Genomic DNA, 15265 nt, shown 5'->3' with positions numbered 1-15265 from the left:
TCATTTTCCCTCCATTTCTTTTCTTTCTTTAAACCCACAGAAAAGAAACAACTCACTCCCAAGACCCATGACTGTTCTTCCCATTTAGCTCTTTTAAAACACTCTGAGGATCTTAAGATCTTTAAGGAACAGTTATTTCTGCTCCCTTCATTAGGATCATCGTATAACTCCTTCCAGTTGCTCAAATTGATCTTTCTAGGTTTCTTTTGACTCTTGTGTTTTCATTTCAAAGTTCCTACTTAGCCCTGGTCTTTTCATCAGAAATGCTTGAAAATACTCTATTTTATTTAAGGTCCATGTTTGTTTGTTTGTTTTCCTTGCTGAAGTATACCCAGCCTTGAAAGGTAAATAATTCTAGGTTACTTTTTAGAATTTTGAATTTTAAGATCTCCTTTCTTTTATGGCAGAAGCTGTCAGATTTTGTGTAATCCTGACTGTGGTCCTTTGGTGCTTAAACTGTTTATTTTTGGATACTTGAACTATTTTTCCTTTGACATGAGAACCATTCCTAGGATCTTTTTTTTTTCTGAGTTTCTTTAATGGGGTCATTGGTGGATTCTTTCTATCTTCATTTTACTCCCCTGGTTCCTAGTACATGTAAGCAGTTTTCATTTATGATTTCTTAAAATATAATGTCGCAGATTTTTAAAAAAAAATATGATTCTCAGAAAGTCTAGTGATTCTTAGATTATTTCTTTTTGCTCTGCTTTTGAAGTCATTTTTCACATCAGATGTATTTTCTTCTGGTTTTCTTTTTTCAATCTTTTGGTTTTGTTCTATTATTTCTTGCTATTAGGTCATTGATTTCTTTTTGGTATATTCTAGTGTCCAAGGAATATATTTCTCAAATAAAGTTTACCATTTTCTCTTTAAAACATTTTTCCTCCTTTTTATTTCTTTCCCCAAGAGTTTTTTTATTATTATTTTAATCTTTTCATTTCTTCAGTATGCATATATTTCTTGTGAAAAATCTGTTTTTACCTTTGAGTCACTGCTTCTACTTGTTATGGAGTTTACTATGTATCACTCTTTCTCCACCTAGGCTTTGTTCCAGGACCATATTCTACTGGCCCATTGCACTGTTGAGCGGAGTGATTAGTCCTTGCATGGATTTCCACTTCTCATGGTTCAGCCTCCTTGGATCTTTTGAAATTCAGAATGCTGAATCTTCATTATTCTCTCTGGCATCTCACGGCAGGATGCTAGGGACCTTGAAACCGTGAGATGTCCTGATCTAAGCTATGCTCAAACTAGTTGCTACCATGCCTGCATTGGTTGCTGCCGGCCCTTAAGACTTTTAAGGGCTGTGCTGTTGATTAACAGCCATCTTGGGCTATTCTTGGAGGATCCTCTCTTCTTGCTTCTTGTGGAAAGAGCCCTGAAAGCTTTGTGTGTCCCTGGCCCTTCACTAATCTCACCAGGTTGTTTATTAGTTTGTTTTGCCTATGCTAGCATCAGCTTTGCAGGCAGTCCCATTCCTATTGCCTGTGGGTCTGTGCAATTCTAGGGTGGAAAAAGTCAATAAAAATGTATTTCTTGATCATTAATCAAACTGGTGAGAATTTCAGACTTTTGTTGGAATAGGTGTATAGGAGCTGATTAGTCTGCCTTCTTACCAGTCGTCTTGGAGAAGTCTACTTCATTTGACACTGTTGACCGAAGACCAAGAGAGCACTCTTTCTGTTCTGGCATTTCATGATTGTTATCTTGTTATCCTGCTACCTGTCTCTCCTTTCATCTGAGCAGTTAGAGATGTAGAAGGAGGAAAAAATCTGAATGGTTTTTGAAGTAGGAAGTCAAAGGAAAAGAAATTGATCCTAGTAGGACAAAAGTGGTCAGCAGAGCCATCAGCTGTAACAAAGTCAAGGAAGATGAATAATGACAAAAAAACCATGGATTTGGCAATTACTGTAGAACAGAGATTTCAGACATGTGACTCCCCCCCACAACACTCCTGAGGGTACCTCAAAAAGTGAGGGCAGGTTAAAATGTAATTGGAAACTCTGACAGAATAAAAATATGATAAAACCTCTATATAATACAGTAAAACACCTATAATATTAATACATGGTTTTCTAAGTACATGGCCTGCAGGGATCCATGTGTACAGTTTAATGACTCCTGTTTCTATTTGAATTTGGCACCATTACTCTAGAAGGTTGTTGATGTTTGAATGTGCAGCTCCAGTTGAGTGGTGAGAGTGGAATTTAAGGGTTTTGTTAAAGTGGGAGTTAAAGAGTGGTTAGAGAGGCAGAATAAGCATCAGATATGAACAGTTTAAAAAAAATGTCTCGTTGATATCCATTGGGTCTAATACTCAGTGTGACCCTCATATCTCCTTTATCTCTCTCTGGACTAGTTGTAATACCCCAACCCGCTATTTCCCTTCAAAACTCCCATGTTATGTGGAGGGCACCACTATCATCTCTGTGCTCCAGGCTTGTAACTTAAATGTCATCCTTAACTCCTCACTATTTCTCAGTCCCCTCCCCCAGTGTCACTCTTTTGCCATCACCTGTCAGTTTTCCCTTTGTAACATACTGCTGCTACCCTGGCGCAGGCCCTAAATCTCCTCACATTTGGATTATTACAGTAACATGCTGGTTGGTCTGCTTGCCACAAGTCTCTCTCCATTCCAGGTTATCTTAAACTCAGCTTCCAAAATAATTTTCTTAAAGTTCTTCAGGTCTGACCTTGTCACCCATCCCCATCCCCCATATTCAGTAAATTCCAATGATTCCCTGTTACCTCCAGAATCAAATTTAAAAAAAAAATTGTTGGCATTTAAAGCCCTCCCTGCTGTTTCAGTCTTGTTACATCTTACACCCCACCACGCACCTTTTATCCAGTGACACTCAGTCTCCTTGCTGTTCTTTGAATAAGACATTACCCAGCTCAGGGCCTCGTTCTTGCTCTCCCATATGACTAGAATCTCCTTCCTCCTTATCTCTGCCTCTTGACTTCCCTGGCTTCTTTCAAGTTCCAACTAAAATTTCACTTTCTAGTGCCTTCAATCAGTTATTTCCTCTTTATCTTGTGTATAGCTTATTTGCATATAGTTGTTTGTATGTTGTATCCCTTCCATTAGATTGTGAACCTCTTGAGGGTAGAAACTGTCCTTTGCTGTTTCTTGTATCCCCAGTACTTAGTGCAATGCCTGGGTGTAATAGGCACATAGTAAATGATTATTCATTGACTGAATAGAGCTAGTCATTACGATAGTCACTTGATTCCTACTTGCACTTTTTCTAAAGGTCCATACATAACCTTGGTATGATGGGAAAGCCAAGCCCGTGGTAAGAGAGAAATTAGCAGTGCCTGGATGAGAGGAGCTGCCTGTTAGAGAAATTCTTTGAGATCTGAGGTAGTGAGATCAAAGGTGTGAAGCACAAATCTTCATGAGTATCAGGGTTTATGCTGGACTTACTGTGACTAGAGGGAAATACATTTGAGTAATGAAGGAGCATGGCTAAGGAAATGAGTGTTAAATGGTCTGTTTCCTAAATGAAGGATCATTCTCAGTCATCTGTGAAGGAAGGGTAGAATGAGTGGTGAGAACAGAAACTATTTGGGATTTTTACTAAAGGTGAAAAGGAAAATCATTTGCTCTGTCATTTCGTTCTTGTAGGATTCTGGGTACACGGTATGGCAAGTGCAGAAATATTAGAAGCAACGTACGAACTGGTTTTGTGACATGGTCTGTTGGAGTCTGAGTTTGCTCTTTATGATAGTCTTCCCACTTTTCAGCCTTTTTCTTTTTCCCAAGTTCATTTTAACAGGCTACTCCCTTTGCCATATAGGTAATCACTTTCTTTCCAACCTGTAGACTTAGTTATTTGTCTAGAGAACTGAAACATTAAGTGACTAGCTTGGTGGCATCCATGCTATGCGGCAAAGACAGGATTTAACCTGGAACTAACTGGCTTTGAGATCAAAGCTGGGGGGGGGGCAAGGTAAACTAAGCCAGAGTTGGGGAAGAGGAACCAGAAAATAGGAATAGTTCAAGGGACCATTGAACTTTCAGCCATTATTAAGCTGAAGATTAAGGTTAATATGAGTAAGAGAAGGATAGGAAGTCATGTTCACAGTGTCCTTGTAGTTCTGGAGAACTTAAGCCTTCACCATTGCCAGAGTCTGCAGGTTGTTTGTAGATTGGAGTCCGTCTCAGAGATGGAGTTGTAAGGGATAATGAGAACAAAGATATGGCCATATGGATGTGTGGCTGAAGTGGGGTGAAAAGGACATCATTGAAGTGGAGTAGGTTGAAGAATTGAGAGGTCCTGTTGCTAGAGTGATCTTCAGCATTAGTGCTGGAGGGTCTAAGGATGATGGTGAGGGTGAGTTAGAAAGATTTAAGCTCCATTGAAAAAGATGAGTGAAAGTTCAGTAAAGGCAGAAACAAGGATAAGGAGAGAGCGGAACAAACACATTAAATGGACTGAAAGAGGAAAAGTCTCCAGGGACAGCAGAACATACAAGAGATTCCCCCTGCTTCTGATCCTGGCATGGCGCCCTTTGTTCGGTCACAATCCTGACAGAGACTTGACAAATGAGAAGAAAAGTCACTGAAGGATGATGGTAAGCAGTGGTCTAGAAACACACTGCCCACCTCTAAGGAGTGACCTGAGGAGAGAGAATAGAAGTTAGGAACTGGTTGGTGGCATGTGGTCCCATAGAATCTTCACGTGATCCTTATGGTCCCCTCTCTACTTTCCAGCCTTTTTCTTTTCCCCTGGTGTCTATAATGTGGGAAAAAAAATCCTCCCTGTATTTACTTGTTCTCTAATTGCCAGTGACTGAAGAAAGGAAGTGAAGAAATTGAAAACAGCCTCATCACCATGTCATTAACTGTTCTGAGGAGTCTAATTAACAGTAAGAACATCAGACAAAAAACACACACAAGTAAAAAATTCTATATCCGGAACAACAGAATTTATTATCTTTGCCCCAAACCTGCCCGTCCTCTGAACTCTATTTCTGTTGAGAGCACGAGCTTCTTTCCAGCTGCCTAAGTTCTCACCCTCAGATTCATTCTCAGTTTCTCACTTGACTTCATCTCAAGTATCCAGTCAGCTGCCAAGTCTTGTTGATTCTGCCTCCACATCTCTTTTTTTATCTGTAGCTTTCTCTCCACTCACATGGCCACCACCCTAGGTCAGGTGTTTGATTGGTATGAATGACCTCATCACCTGTGGCCTAGACTGTTACAGTAGTCTCCAGTCTCTCCCTTCCCTGTCTGTCTTGGTACTTTCAAGACAGTGATTTTTCTGAAGCACAATTTTGCCCGTGTTAGCTCCCTGCTTAATGAACTCTGGTGGCTCTCTGTTCTCTAAGACCAAGTATGAATTTCTTTGGCATTTAAAGCCCTCCAGAATCTGGTTCCAGTCAGATTCCAGTTTTCTAGTTTTGTTACAGATTACTCCTTTTAAGTACTTTATGATTTCGCCAAGCTTGCCTTTTTGACTGTTTGTCTTAAACCATACTTTATCTGCTATACCCATGCCTTTGCACTCTCCCTCATTCTTGGTCTGTAGTTCCTTACCTATATGCCCCTTAGAATCTGTTATTTTTCTTTAAAATTCAGTTCAAACATTACCTCTTACATAAAGCCTTTCTTTATTCTCCTGCAGTTTGTAAGGCCTTCCCCAAAAGATGATCTCATATTGATTTTGTATATACTTATCTTTATATATGTTGTCTCTCCCTATAGAATGTACGCCCCATTGGGGCAGGGACTGTTTTACCTTTATCCTCAGTACAGTGCATGCCACATAGTAGCCATTTAATAAATGCTTGTTGATTGATTAACTATATATCTTTCGACTTGAGTTTCCTCATCCGTAATGTGAGCAGAGTATCTTAGGCTCCTTCTAGCTTTAATATTCTGTGATCTAGTGAATATTTCTAGTTGTTTTCAAGTGAGTATGTGGGCTTCATGTTTCACTTTCATTTTCTCTTGCCTGCAGGTATTACTACCTGCAGGAATTTGTTACAGACCACATGTTGTTGACTTGTAAAGGGGAAAAATGGCATCCATTGTACTGTTATCGCAGCTCTCTGATAGGAACTGATGATGATGCAGAAAGCACAATAGCAAGTAGTTTTAGAGAATGGCCTCCGCCTGACAGATCAAAAGTCTTTGCCACGAAGAGAAAATTTTCTGATGGTACGTATGACATGTGTCTTTGTCATGTTCATGTTGCTCATGCCCCAGGCAGCTCAGTCTTCATCACTCACCACCACAAGACAAAAATACCTTTTGGCATTTTCTTTTTTTTAGTTGCATTTATTTTGACACAACACACTAACTAGCAAAACAACTCTTTGCAAAGTACATTCTCTGAAAAAAAAAACTATTACTAACAAGAAAAATAGGGAAATTCATGATAAATTACTGTCATTGACAATGATATTTAACCAGCATTTTGCTTCTCCATGATCAACTTTATTACATTACTGTAGTATTGTTCATTTAGTTATTTTGACTCTGCCTTCCTCTTTTTGTGTCACTTCATGGGAGTCTTCCTCGGTTTCTCCGAATCCTGGCTAGCTATGTGACCTTGGGCACTAAAGTTGACTTCGTTTGCCTCAGTTTCCTCATCACTAAAATGACCACCTCCCTCCCAGGGCTCTTGTGAAGACCAAATGAGATGGTATTTGTAAAGCAGTTAGCACACCCCCCACACACAGTAGGTACTGCCTAAGTGCTTGCTGCTGTTGTTGTTGTTACTGTTATTGTCATCATCATCATCATCATTTCTTGTGGTACAATAATGTTGCATCATTATCTTTCTTTCTCATTTGGCTAGCCATTTCTAATCAATTAGACATATTTTACTTCCAGTTTTGTATTATTACAAACAATGATGCTATCAACATTTTTTAAAGATAGGTCTTTTTTTGCACGGATAATTTCTTATTACCCAACTCCCTTGGGCTATGGAGTAATTTGCTTCTTGAAAATTGCTTTTCTTGTTGGTGCATATTTCAGTCTCCTTGGAATAGTGTCAGAGGTTATGAATATTTCCGTTATTTTTTACATAATTCTTGCATTGTTTTCCATATTGGTTCAACCAATTTATAGTTTCGACAAGCAGCGAATTTTACTATGCTTGTCTTTCCACAATCGCTCCAACAATAGTTTTCCCATCATTTACATTCTTTTTTTTTTTAGGTTCATGTTTAATTTATTGGTCTTTTCTTTCTCTTTTTAGTATAAATCTTAGATTAAAAGTTTCCTTTAAGGATTGCTTTAGTTATATCCAAATTTTGGAATTTTTTGCATCATTATTCTTTTCTTTATTATTTCTGCTTCTTAGTGTTATTTCATGTCTGTGATTTATTCTTCAACACATTCTTTTTTAAAATGAATTTTTATTGATTTCTTTTGTTTTTACATTCCCAGAATTTCTCCTAATATCCTTTTCATCTCCCCCTCCTAGAAATCCATCCCCTATAACAAATAATTTTTTTTTTAAAGAAGATAAAGGAAAATGAGAAAGAAGAGAAAAAAATCAGCCAAACTCATCAATACACTGGGGAAAAAATTGGAAATATATGCAGTGTTCAGTACCCGTGGATTTTCCACTTCTGCAGGGGAGAACCCTTACTCATTATTTAGGATATCATTATTTAACATCTGCTTAAGACAGTATTATTTGTATTTTCACCTATTGATTAACTTTTGTGTCTTATAGTTTATAATTGATATATTTCATATCTTCAGTTTCCTTTCCGATTTTAATGATTTGTTTCTCTGCTTTTACAAGAAAAAACAGAATTTACCTTTTGTTTTATTTTGTTTTTTCATATTCTGATACATTGTATTTAAGGATAAAAGCATTTTCTACTTTACATAATTTTAGGTTCTATGATCCAAAACCAGGCCTTTGGTCATTCTTCTGTCAGCTACTGATTTATGTTTAAATTTCCTTTGTCTTTACCATGAAATGACTAACAGATTTTTCTTTTCTGGTGGCTAAAATTGGAACCCACCGCAAATATCATTTCTTTATTTATATGAGTTATTTGTTCCCTAGAGTATACTTATTTTTTGTGTAGGTGCCATGTGATGCTGAAAAATATATTTAAGATTTCTGTTCAGTAATTACCAAAAGTCTTATCAATGTTTCAAACATATTCTGTTTAGATCTCTAATGTTTTTCATATTTATCATTCATTTTTTAGATTTCTCTAACTCTTGAGACATATTGATTTACCAAGTGTCTGTTTGTAATTTATCTTTTCCACTAAGTACTGTAATTTAGTGCATACATTGTAGTCATTGCATTTTTTTTATTGTGCTTATAAGCATAATTTAGTCTCCTTCCTCTCTCTTACCTATTTTTGCAGTTACTTTCTGAGATATAATTGCCATTCCTGTTTAAAAAAATTAAAAGTTTCCACTCCAGCACCTTATTTTAATGCTTTATGGATCTTTTTCACTTTAAATGTTTCTTATTTAGAGCAATTTGTTGTTCTGTAATCCATTCTGCTCATTATATCCAAATCTTCCTTTTTCTTTATTGATTTTTTTAAAACAAGGTTTTCTCATTCATGTTATGGTTGCAGTTATAGTTTATCTCTTCTGTCAAATCCTGTTATAATTTTTCTTTTTTTCCATTTTTTAAGAGAGAAGTGACATGGTTAGTTAATAGAAGGATGATCTGGAAGTCTGAAGTCTCATCTCTTTCCCTCCCTGTCTCTCTCAGTGCTCTAACGACTCTCTAGGACTATAACTGAGAAAAGCTGACAACCTGCATTGGTAAAAGGAGTTTCCTCACCCAGGAGTATCCTAAACTAATGAGATCACTGGTTCGGTCCCTGTCTCTGCCCCCTTTCAGAAAAAAAAGAAAGACAAGAACATCGGATACCTGCAGCCTTGACCTTCCTTGGCCTTCTCTTATCTGTACTTAAAGCACGGTCGTTTTTTACCCCTCCCTCTTTAGTGGGAGTAATGGGAAGCTCTCCCCAGCTTTCTTTTGTTTGAGGCATTCCCTTCTCCTTGTAACCTAGCCCAGTTCCCTGCCTCCCTTAATCCTACTTTTCCTACTCTAACCTTCGACCCAGAAAAGTTACTCGTGACATTCCATTTTATTCTCTGGAGGATACTCAGTTTTGTAAGAGAAATCATTCCTACGAAAAAGGCATTTTCATTTATTTTTCAGTTGCCATCTCTGCAGATGGTTCTCAGACTTCTTTATCCAGGTCTAACCTCTCTCCTGACAGCTAGTCTCCCACCTCCAACTGCCAATTGGAGATGTCCGAATCTGATGTCCCACAGACATCTCAAACTCATCATGTCCAAAGCTGAACACACTATCTTTGACCCTAAATCATTCTGAACTTCCTTGTCGTCGTTGGAAGCACCACCTTCCTCTTACTTATCCAGCTCACAATTGTGGTAACTCTCCCATAACTCCATAACCAATCTGTTTTGAAGGCCTGTTGATTCTGCTTTTGCAAATTCTCTGTTATGTGCCTCCTTTTCTCCTGTGACACTGTTACCATTCTGGTGCAGACCTTTATCACCTCACAGTTAGACTATTGCAATAGCCTCCTTCTTCCCTCCCCCCCCCCCATACATAATTTTAAAAAGATTGCACTTGAAACTGCATGTCTGTTATGTATAACCTGTTATCCCTTTTTACTATATATTAAAGTTATCATGTAATTTTCTTTTTTCTTCACCCCTAGAAGTGGCTACCTCTAGACATAGATAAATGAATGTGTGTGTATGTATGTATATATGTATGTGTGTGTATATATTATACGTGTGTATATATATGTATGTAAAATCTTTACATACTTCTGTTTATCAGTTCTTCTTTGGATGCTGATAACATCTTCATACAACTTTGTAGTTCATTAGACTATCTGCAGTCGTCCTCTTGTTTCTACTCATTTCACTCTTCGTCATTTCGTGGAAGTCTTTCCATGTTTTCTAAGATCTTGAGCTCGTCATTTCTTATAGCACAGTAGTGTTCTGTCACAATTACACACCACAACTTGTTCAGCCAGTTTCCATTTGATGGATATCCCTGCCATTTCCAGGTCTTCCAGTACCACAAAGAGAGCTGCTGTAAACATTTTAGAACATACAGGTTCTCTTCTTTCTTCCCTAATCATCTTTGGAAATAGACCTAGGAGTGTTATTGCTGGGTCAAAAATAGCCTTCTTTTTGATCTCCTTGCCCAAGTCTTTCCCCATTCTAGTCCATTTTCCATTCAGTTATCTTCCCAAAGAGCAAGTCTAAATGTGTCACCACCTTTCTTCCTCCTCACTATCCTTGCATTCTCCCTCATCCTGTATATTTTAGTGGCTTCCTAGTATCTCCCGGATCAAATATAAAAATCTACTGTTTGGCTTTTAAAATCCTTCATAACCTGGTTCCTTCTTGCTTTTCCAGCCTTCTTATACTTAAGTTTCCTCCATATACTATACCCTGTGATCCAGTGACACTATCTTGGTTGCTGTTTCTCACACTGGAAAGATGCTTTAATCTCCTGATTCTGTCCATTTTTACTGGCTGTCCCTCATGGGAATGTTTTCCTTCTTTGTTTGCACTTTCTTCCTTCCCTGGCTTCTTTCAAGTCTCAGCTAAAATCTCACTTTCTTCAAGAAGCCTTTAATGCTAGTGAAATTATTCCCATTTACCCTGTATTATTTCATTTGTACATGGTTATTGGCATGTTCCCTTTCCCACTAGATTATGAACTCCTTGAAGACAGGGACTATTTTACCCAGTTTTGGGTATCCCCAACACTTAGAATAGTTCAGTATTCTTTAAGCACTTTGATGTCTTGATAGCTTATTCGGACTGTTTCTTTCACTCTTTTGATGGTGTGGGACAGAGCCATTTTGGTGGGTGTTTCTTAGTAGTTAATCAGCCTCTTCTTGTCTGCTTGAAATATTCTTTACTTAAATTTTGAGCTCTGGATCTTGGCAGTCAAATTTCTGGATAAATTAGAACCCTGGTTCCTCTCTGATGTTGTCCTGTTAATTTATTGATCTTTGTTGTGCTTGCTGGTATTTCTGGGTAACTTTATTTCTTAAAATATTGTATTTTTTTTTTCATTTTTTCTCTCTTTTGATATTGCCCTGATAATCTTTGTAGCATTTAAAGATCTTTTTTAGTTCTATCTTCTGCATTCTTTTTTCAGGGTGTCTGCATGATAAAGTTTTTCAAGCTTCTGTTTTAAGCCATCAGTTAACCACAATAAAATTTAAGCTTCGTGAGGGCAAGGAAAAGTTTTATTTTTCTCTTTGTATAGTATAACCCGAATCAGGTGCCTAACAGATAGATACTTTCTGAATTCATGAAGCGATCATTCTGCTTTATTTTTGAATTTTTTATTAAGAGCAGTTTAGCCCCTTTTGTTCTTTTATTAGGTTTCCCAGCTATTCTTGAGGATCTTGTGATCATGGATGCTTATTCATGGGGCGCTAGTTACAATTATTTCAGAATTAGTTTCTTCTAGAGATTTTTTCCTTGTCATTCTTGTAATCCATAGTATTTTTCATTGTATTAGGACTATTTTGTTTGCTTTTTGGCAGCTTGTTTTCTTTGGCTCTCTGTAGTTTCTCAAAAGGGAAATTCTTTTATTTTACCTCTTAGTTGTTATTTTTCTCTGTTGTTTGACACAATTTCTAGCTAATATGAGGTAATGAGGGATACCTTGGCTTGTAACATCCTTTCACTGAGATATTCTTCAAGAAGCATTGTGATAAAAAAAAGTTTTTCATTTAGAATTAGTGAGTTACAGTTTGAAATTTTACACTGTCCTTACTATCAGTATGACTTTGGGCAAGTCATTTATCCTCACTGGCCTTCATAGGAACATAGATCTAGAATTAAAAATGACCTACACCATCATCTAGTTCAACGAAGTCACAGATTTTAAGTTGCAAAAATGGAATTTGAGTTTAGGACTTCTGGGTCCAAAGACAGCCCTCATTCTACCATTTTGTAAAATGAGGGTATAGGACTAGACAGCCATCTGAGGCAGTGATCCTGAGTCCTTGGGTATTTTATTCCAACCATATAGTTTATTTTTTTTTAACCTACATAAAATAGAAAATGAACAGAAGGCAGCAAAGGTCATATAGTAGCATTGACATTTATTTACATACAGTTACTATTTTGAGCCTTTTTCCCCCAATACAACAAAATGTAAATTTCTGTTAGTATTGTTTACTGACCTTGCTTTCTTTATATTTAAATATCTCTTGTTTATATAATAGAGAATAATGTTTGAAGGTAATTTTAACTTATTTTTTAAATATAACTAGTTTGGTGTATACCTTTGTGTTGGACATATTTTAAAGTATTCTAAATGGGAAAAAATGAGGCATTTTGCATAGTTCAGAACTTAAATTCTGATAGTATGGTATGAGTGGAGGGAGTACCAGACTTGTAATTTAAATTAAAAATTCAGGGCCTTGTTTTATCACCTAACTGTGGAGAGTTGGGGCAAGTCTCTGAGCTTCCTTCTTCTTATCTGTAACCCAGGGTTATTAACACTAGTATTGCCTAAATTTTAGGGATGTTTATATCGATTAAGTGAGCTAATTACATAAGCATTGTGTAAATTACAAGGTACTATATTTAATAGATTATGACAGCATAACACATAATAGCTAATGTCCAATTCCCAGGCTCCTAAGTCAGTGAAATCAGGTGAGTATTAATTATAATTATTAATATATAATCAATTATAATATTGGTGAGTATTAATAATGAAATAGTTATCAAAGTATCTCTTTCAAGAAATCTTTTGGGAATTTTTGCACGCAGAGCCTTCCAAGGATGCTGTATTGTTACTATTCTTATAATACCGCAGTTTCTGTGAGATTGACACCCACCGATTCTTCCGTGGGTCTGTGATCTCATCGTTGTGGATACTCCCTCCGCCAGTGCGCAGGGGATCTGATCCATGCCTTCTGTGGTGTGTGACTCCTCCACATCCTAGAAATCTTCCACAAGGTTCTGTGAACATTCTGGTGGCCATCTTTTAGATAAACTGATATTCTGTAAATATCAGTACATGTGCTGTCCATTGATTACCCTTTACTATCACTACATGCCTGGCTCACTTTCTTTTCTAGTCATGAAGCTTTGATGATAACTTTTTTTGCTAGTAGTTTTGCATTCTTCCTCAATAATATGTTGCATACTGCTTATGTTCATTATTTCTTGGGTGTAATTTAATTTTTTTGAATTAACTATTTTCTTTGCACTTTTTTGATTGAAAATCATAAAACCAAAATACAAATCTTATAACAAATATGTCTAGTCAGGCAAACCATATTGGCAGTGCCCAAATACTTTGTTTCCATTTTCATCCTAAGTCTGTCACCTTTCTTTTTTTTTTTTTTTTTTTTGCTTTTTGGAGGGGGGAGGTAGGGCAATTGGGGTTAAGTGACTTGCCCAAGGTCACATGGCTAGTTTTTCGTGTTAAGTGTCGGAGGCCGGATTTGAACTCAGGTCCTCCTGACTCCAGAGCCGGTGCTCTATTCATTGCGCCACCTGGCCACCACTGTCACCTTTCTGTCAGGAGGTGAGGTAGCATGTTTAATCATGCGTCCTCAGGAAATTGTGGTTGATAACTATATTGATCAGAATTCTTCAGTCTTTTAAAATTGTCTTTATAGCGTTTTTTTATGTATGGATTCTTCTCTTGGTTCAGCTTACTTCATTCTATATCAGTTCATAGAAGTTTTCCCAGTTTCCTCTGAAACTGTTCCCTTTGTCATTTCTTATAGTCCAGTAGTATTTCATCATATTCATGTGCCATGATTTCTTTAGCCATTGCCCAGTTTATGGGCACCCCCTTAGTTTCCAGTTATTTGCCACCACAAAGAAAACTGCTATAAATATTTTTGTGCGTACAGGTCCTTTTCTGCTTTCAGAGTTTTTGTGAGATGCACAACTTAGTAAATTTGGGGCACAGTTTCAAATTGCTTTTCAGGATAGCAGTACCCATTTATCATTCCACCAATAGTGCATCATTCACATAGCCTGTCCAACATTTTTATTTTGATGATCAATTCTTCCAGTTTGATGGGCGTGAGGTGGAAACTCAGAGTTGTTCTGACTTCATGTTCCTATTACTAATGATTAGAGAGACCCGGAACATGAATTCTTTAGAGACTGATATTCCAAGATTGCAATCCTATTGCACCCACAGAAGAGTCTACATGTATAAAAGTCATACTGGACTTGTTGAAAATGCTAATAACTTGGATGACTGGTTCATTATGAACATTCACCCTGGCATTAAATAGGAAGATTTCTGCTCCTCAGAGCTCTTTGTTACTGCTTATAGGATTTCCACAGTAGGTGATCTTTCAGATGCTTTTGTATATGACATTATGTTGACTGCATCAAAACCCCAAAATGTTACACAGTCGCCTAAATAAGCTCCACAGTCATTTAAGAGTTTGACCCAACAATCCCAAAACAAAGTACTTTTGATCATTTTTGCCAGTTTGCAGTGTGTGAAGTGAAACCTCAGGGTTATTGTGATTTGCATATTTCTTATTATTCGTAATTTAGATAAATGGTTGTGAATACTTTGCAATCCTTTGAAGAACTGTTCATATCTTTTGACTGCTATTGGGGAACGAAATAATCACTTTTGATTGTCTTGTATTTCTTTCTATTACATTGCTGTAGTTACTGCATATATAATTTTCTTGCGCCTTCTAACTTATCATATTGTACCAACCTTTCCATTATTCTCTGTACTCATCATATTAGTAATTTCTTATAGCATATATTGCATTACTTTCATTAACTATGGTTTAACTGTTCCCCAGGTGATAGGTATCTACTTTGCTTCCAGTGTTTTATCATCCCCAAAAAGAGGTGCTAATATTTTTTTTTTTTGGTGTATATGGGAATTTTCTTCTTATCAGTAACCTCTTTGTGGTATAAGCTTCCTTTCTTTGATTTTTAAAAGAAATTAATAGTTGAATTCTTTCCTCTATGCCTTGGTAACAACAAGATTAATGTTTTCTTTTTAGCAAGGATTCAATTTTCTCTGTTGTTTTAGAGTGGACCAGGTGGTCTGGTGGTTTAAGTTTGAGACTGGAACAAAATGAGATACTTACAGATTTTTAACACTTAACAAGAGGGCCTTAATTAGCCCTGCCAGGGGATGATATTCAGAGTAAGGAAAGGATATTCACTGAGGATACAACTTTGATTTGGCTGAGTGTAGCTCTTCCGTGCCTGGCATTTGTCATTCTGTTGTCTATAATC

General features: G+C 37.0%; 1 protein-coding gene across 7 annotated transcripts in view; it reads left to right on the top strand.

Moving 5' to 3' along the window:
- The window catches only part of LOC138149702 (cohesin subunit SA-2-like), a 124024-nt gene that overhangs the window by 100777 nt on the left and 7982 nt on the right, over positions 1-15265 (top strand). For 3 of the 7 annotated variants that reach the window (XM_069072905.1, XM_069072904.1, XM_069072903.1), the window contains one exon: positions 5967-6166. The exons of 3 other annotated variants lie outside the window; for them this stretch is intronic. In XM_069072905.1, the coding sequence (XP_068929006.1) occupies positions 5967-6166 (200 nt within the window). Of the gene's footprint in view, positions 1-5966; positions 6167-15265 lie in introns of those variants that run through there. One more of the 7 variants, XM_069072906.1, reaches the window with a different exon arrangement.

The sequence above is a fragment of the Petaurus breviceps genome, unplaced genomic scaffold (assembly GCF_028583685.1).
Source record: "Petaurus breviceps papuanus isolate PSGF00001 unplaced genomic scaffold, PetGlider_PUasm1.0 90849, whole genome shotgun sequence".
Classification (NCBI taxonomy): Eukaryota; Metazoa; Chordata; class Mammalia; order Diprotodontia; family Petauridae; genus Petaurus; species Petaurus breviceps.
Note: the sequence above shows the minus strand (reverse complement) of the source record. Positions and strands in the feature narration are given on the sequence as shown.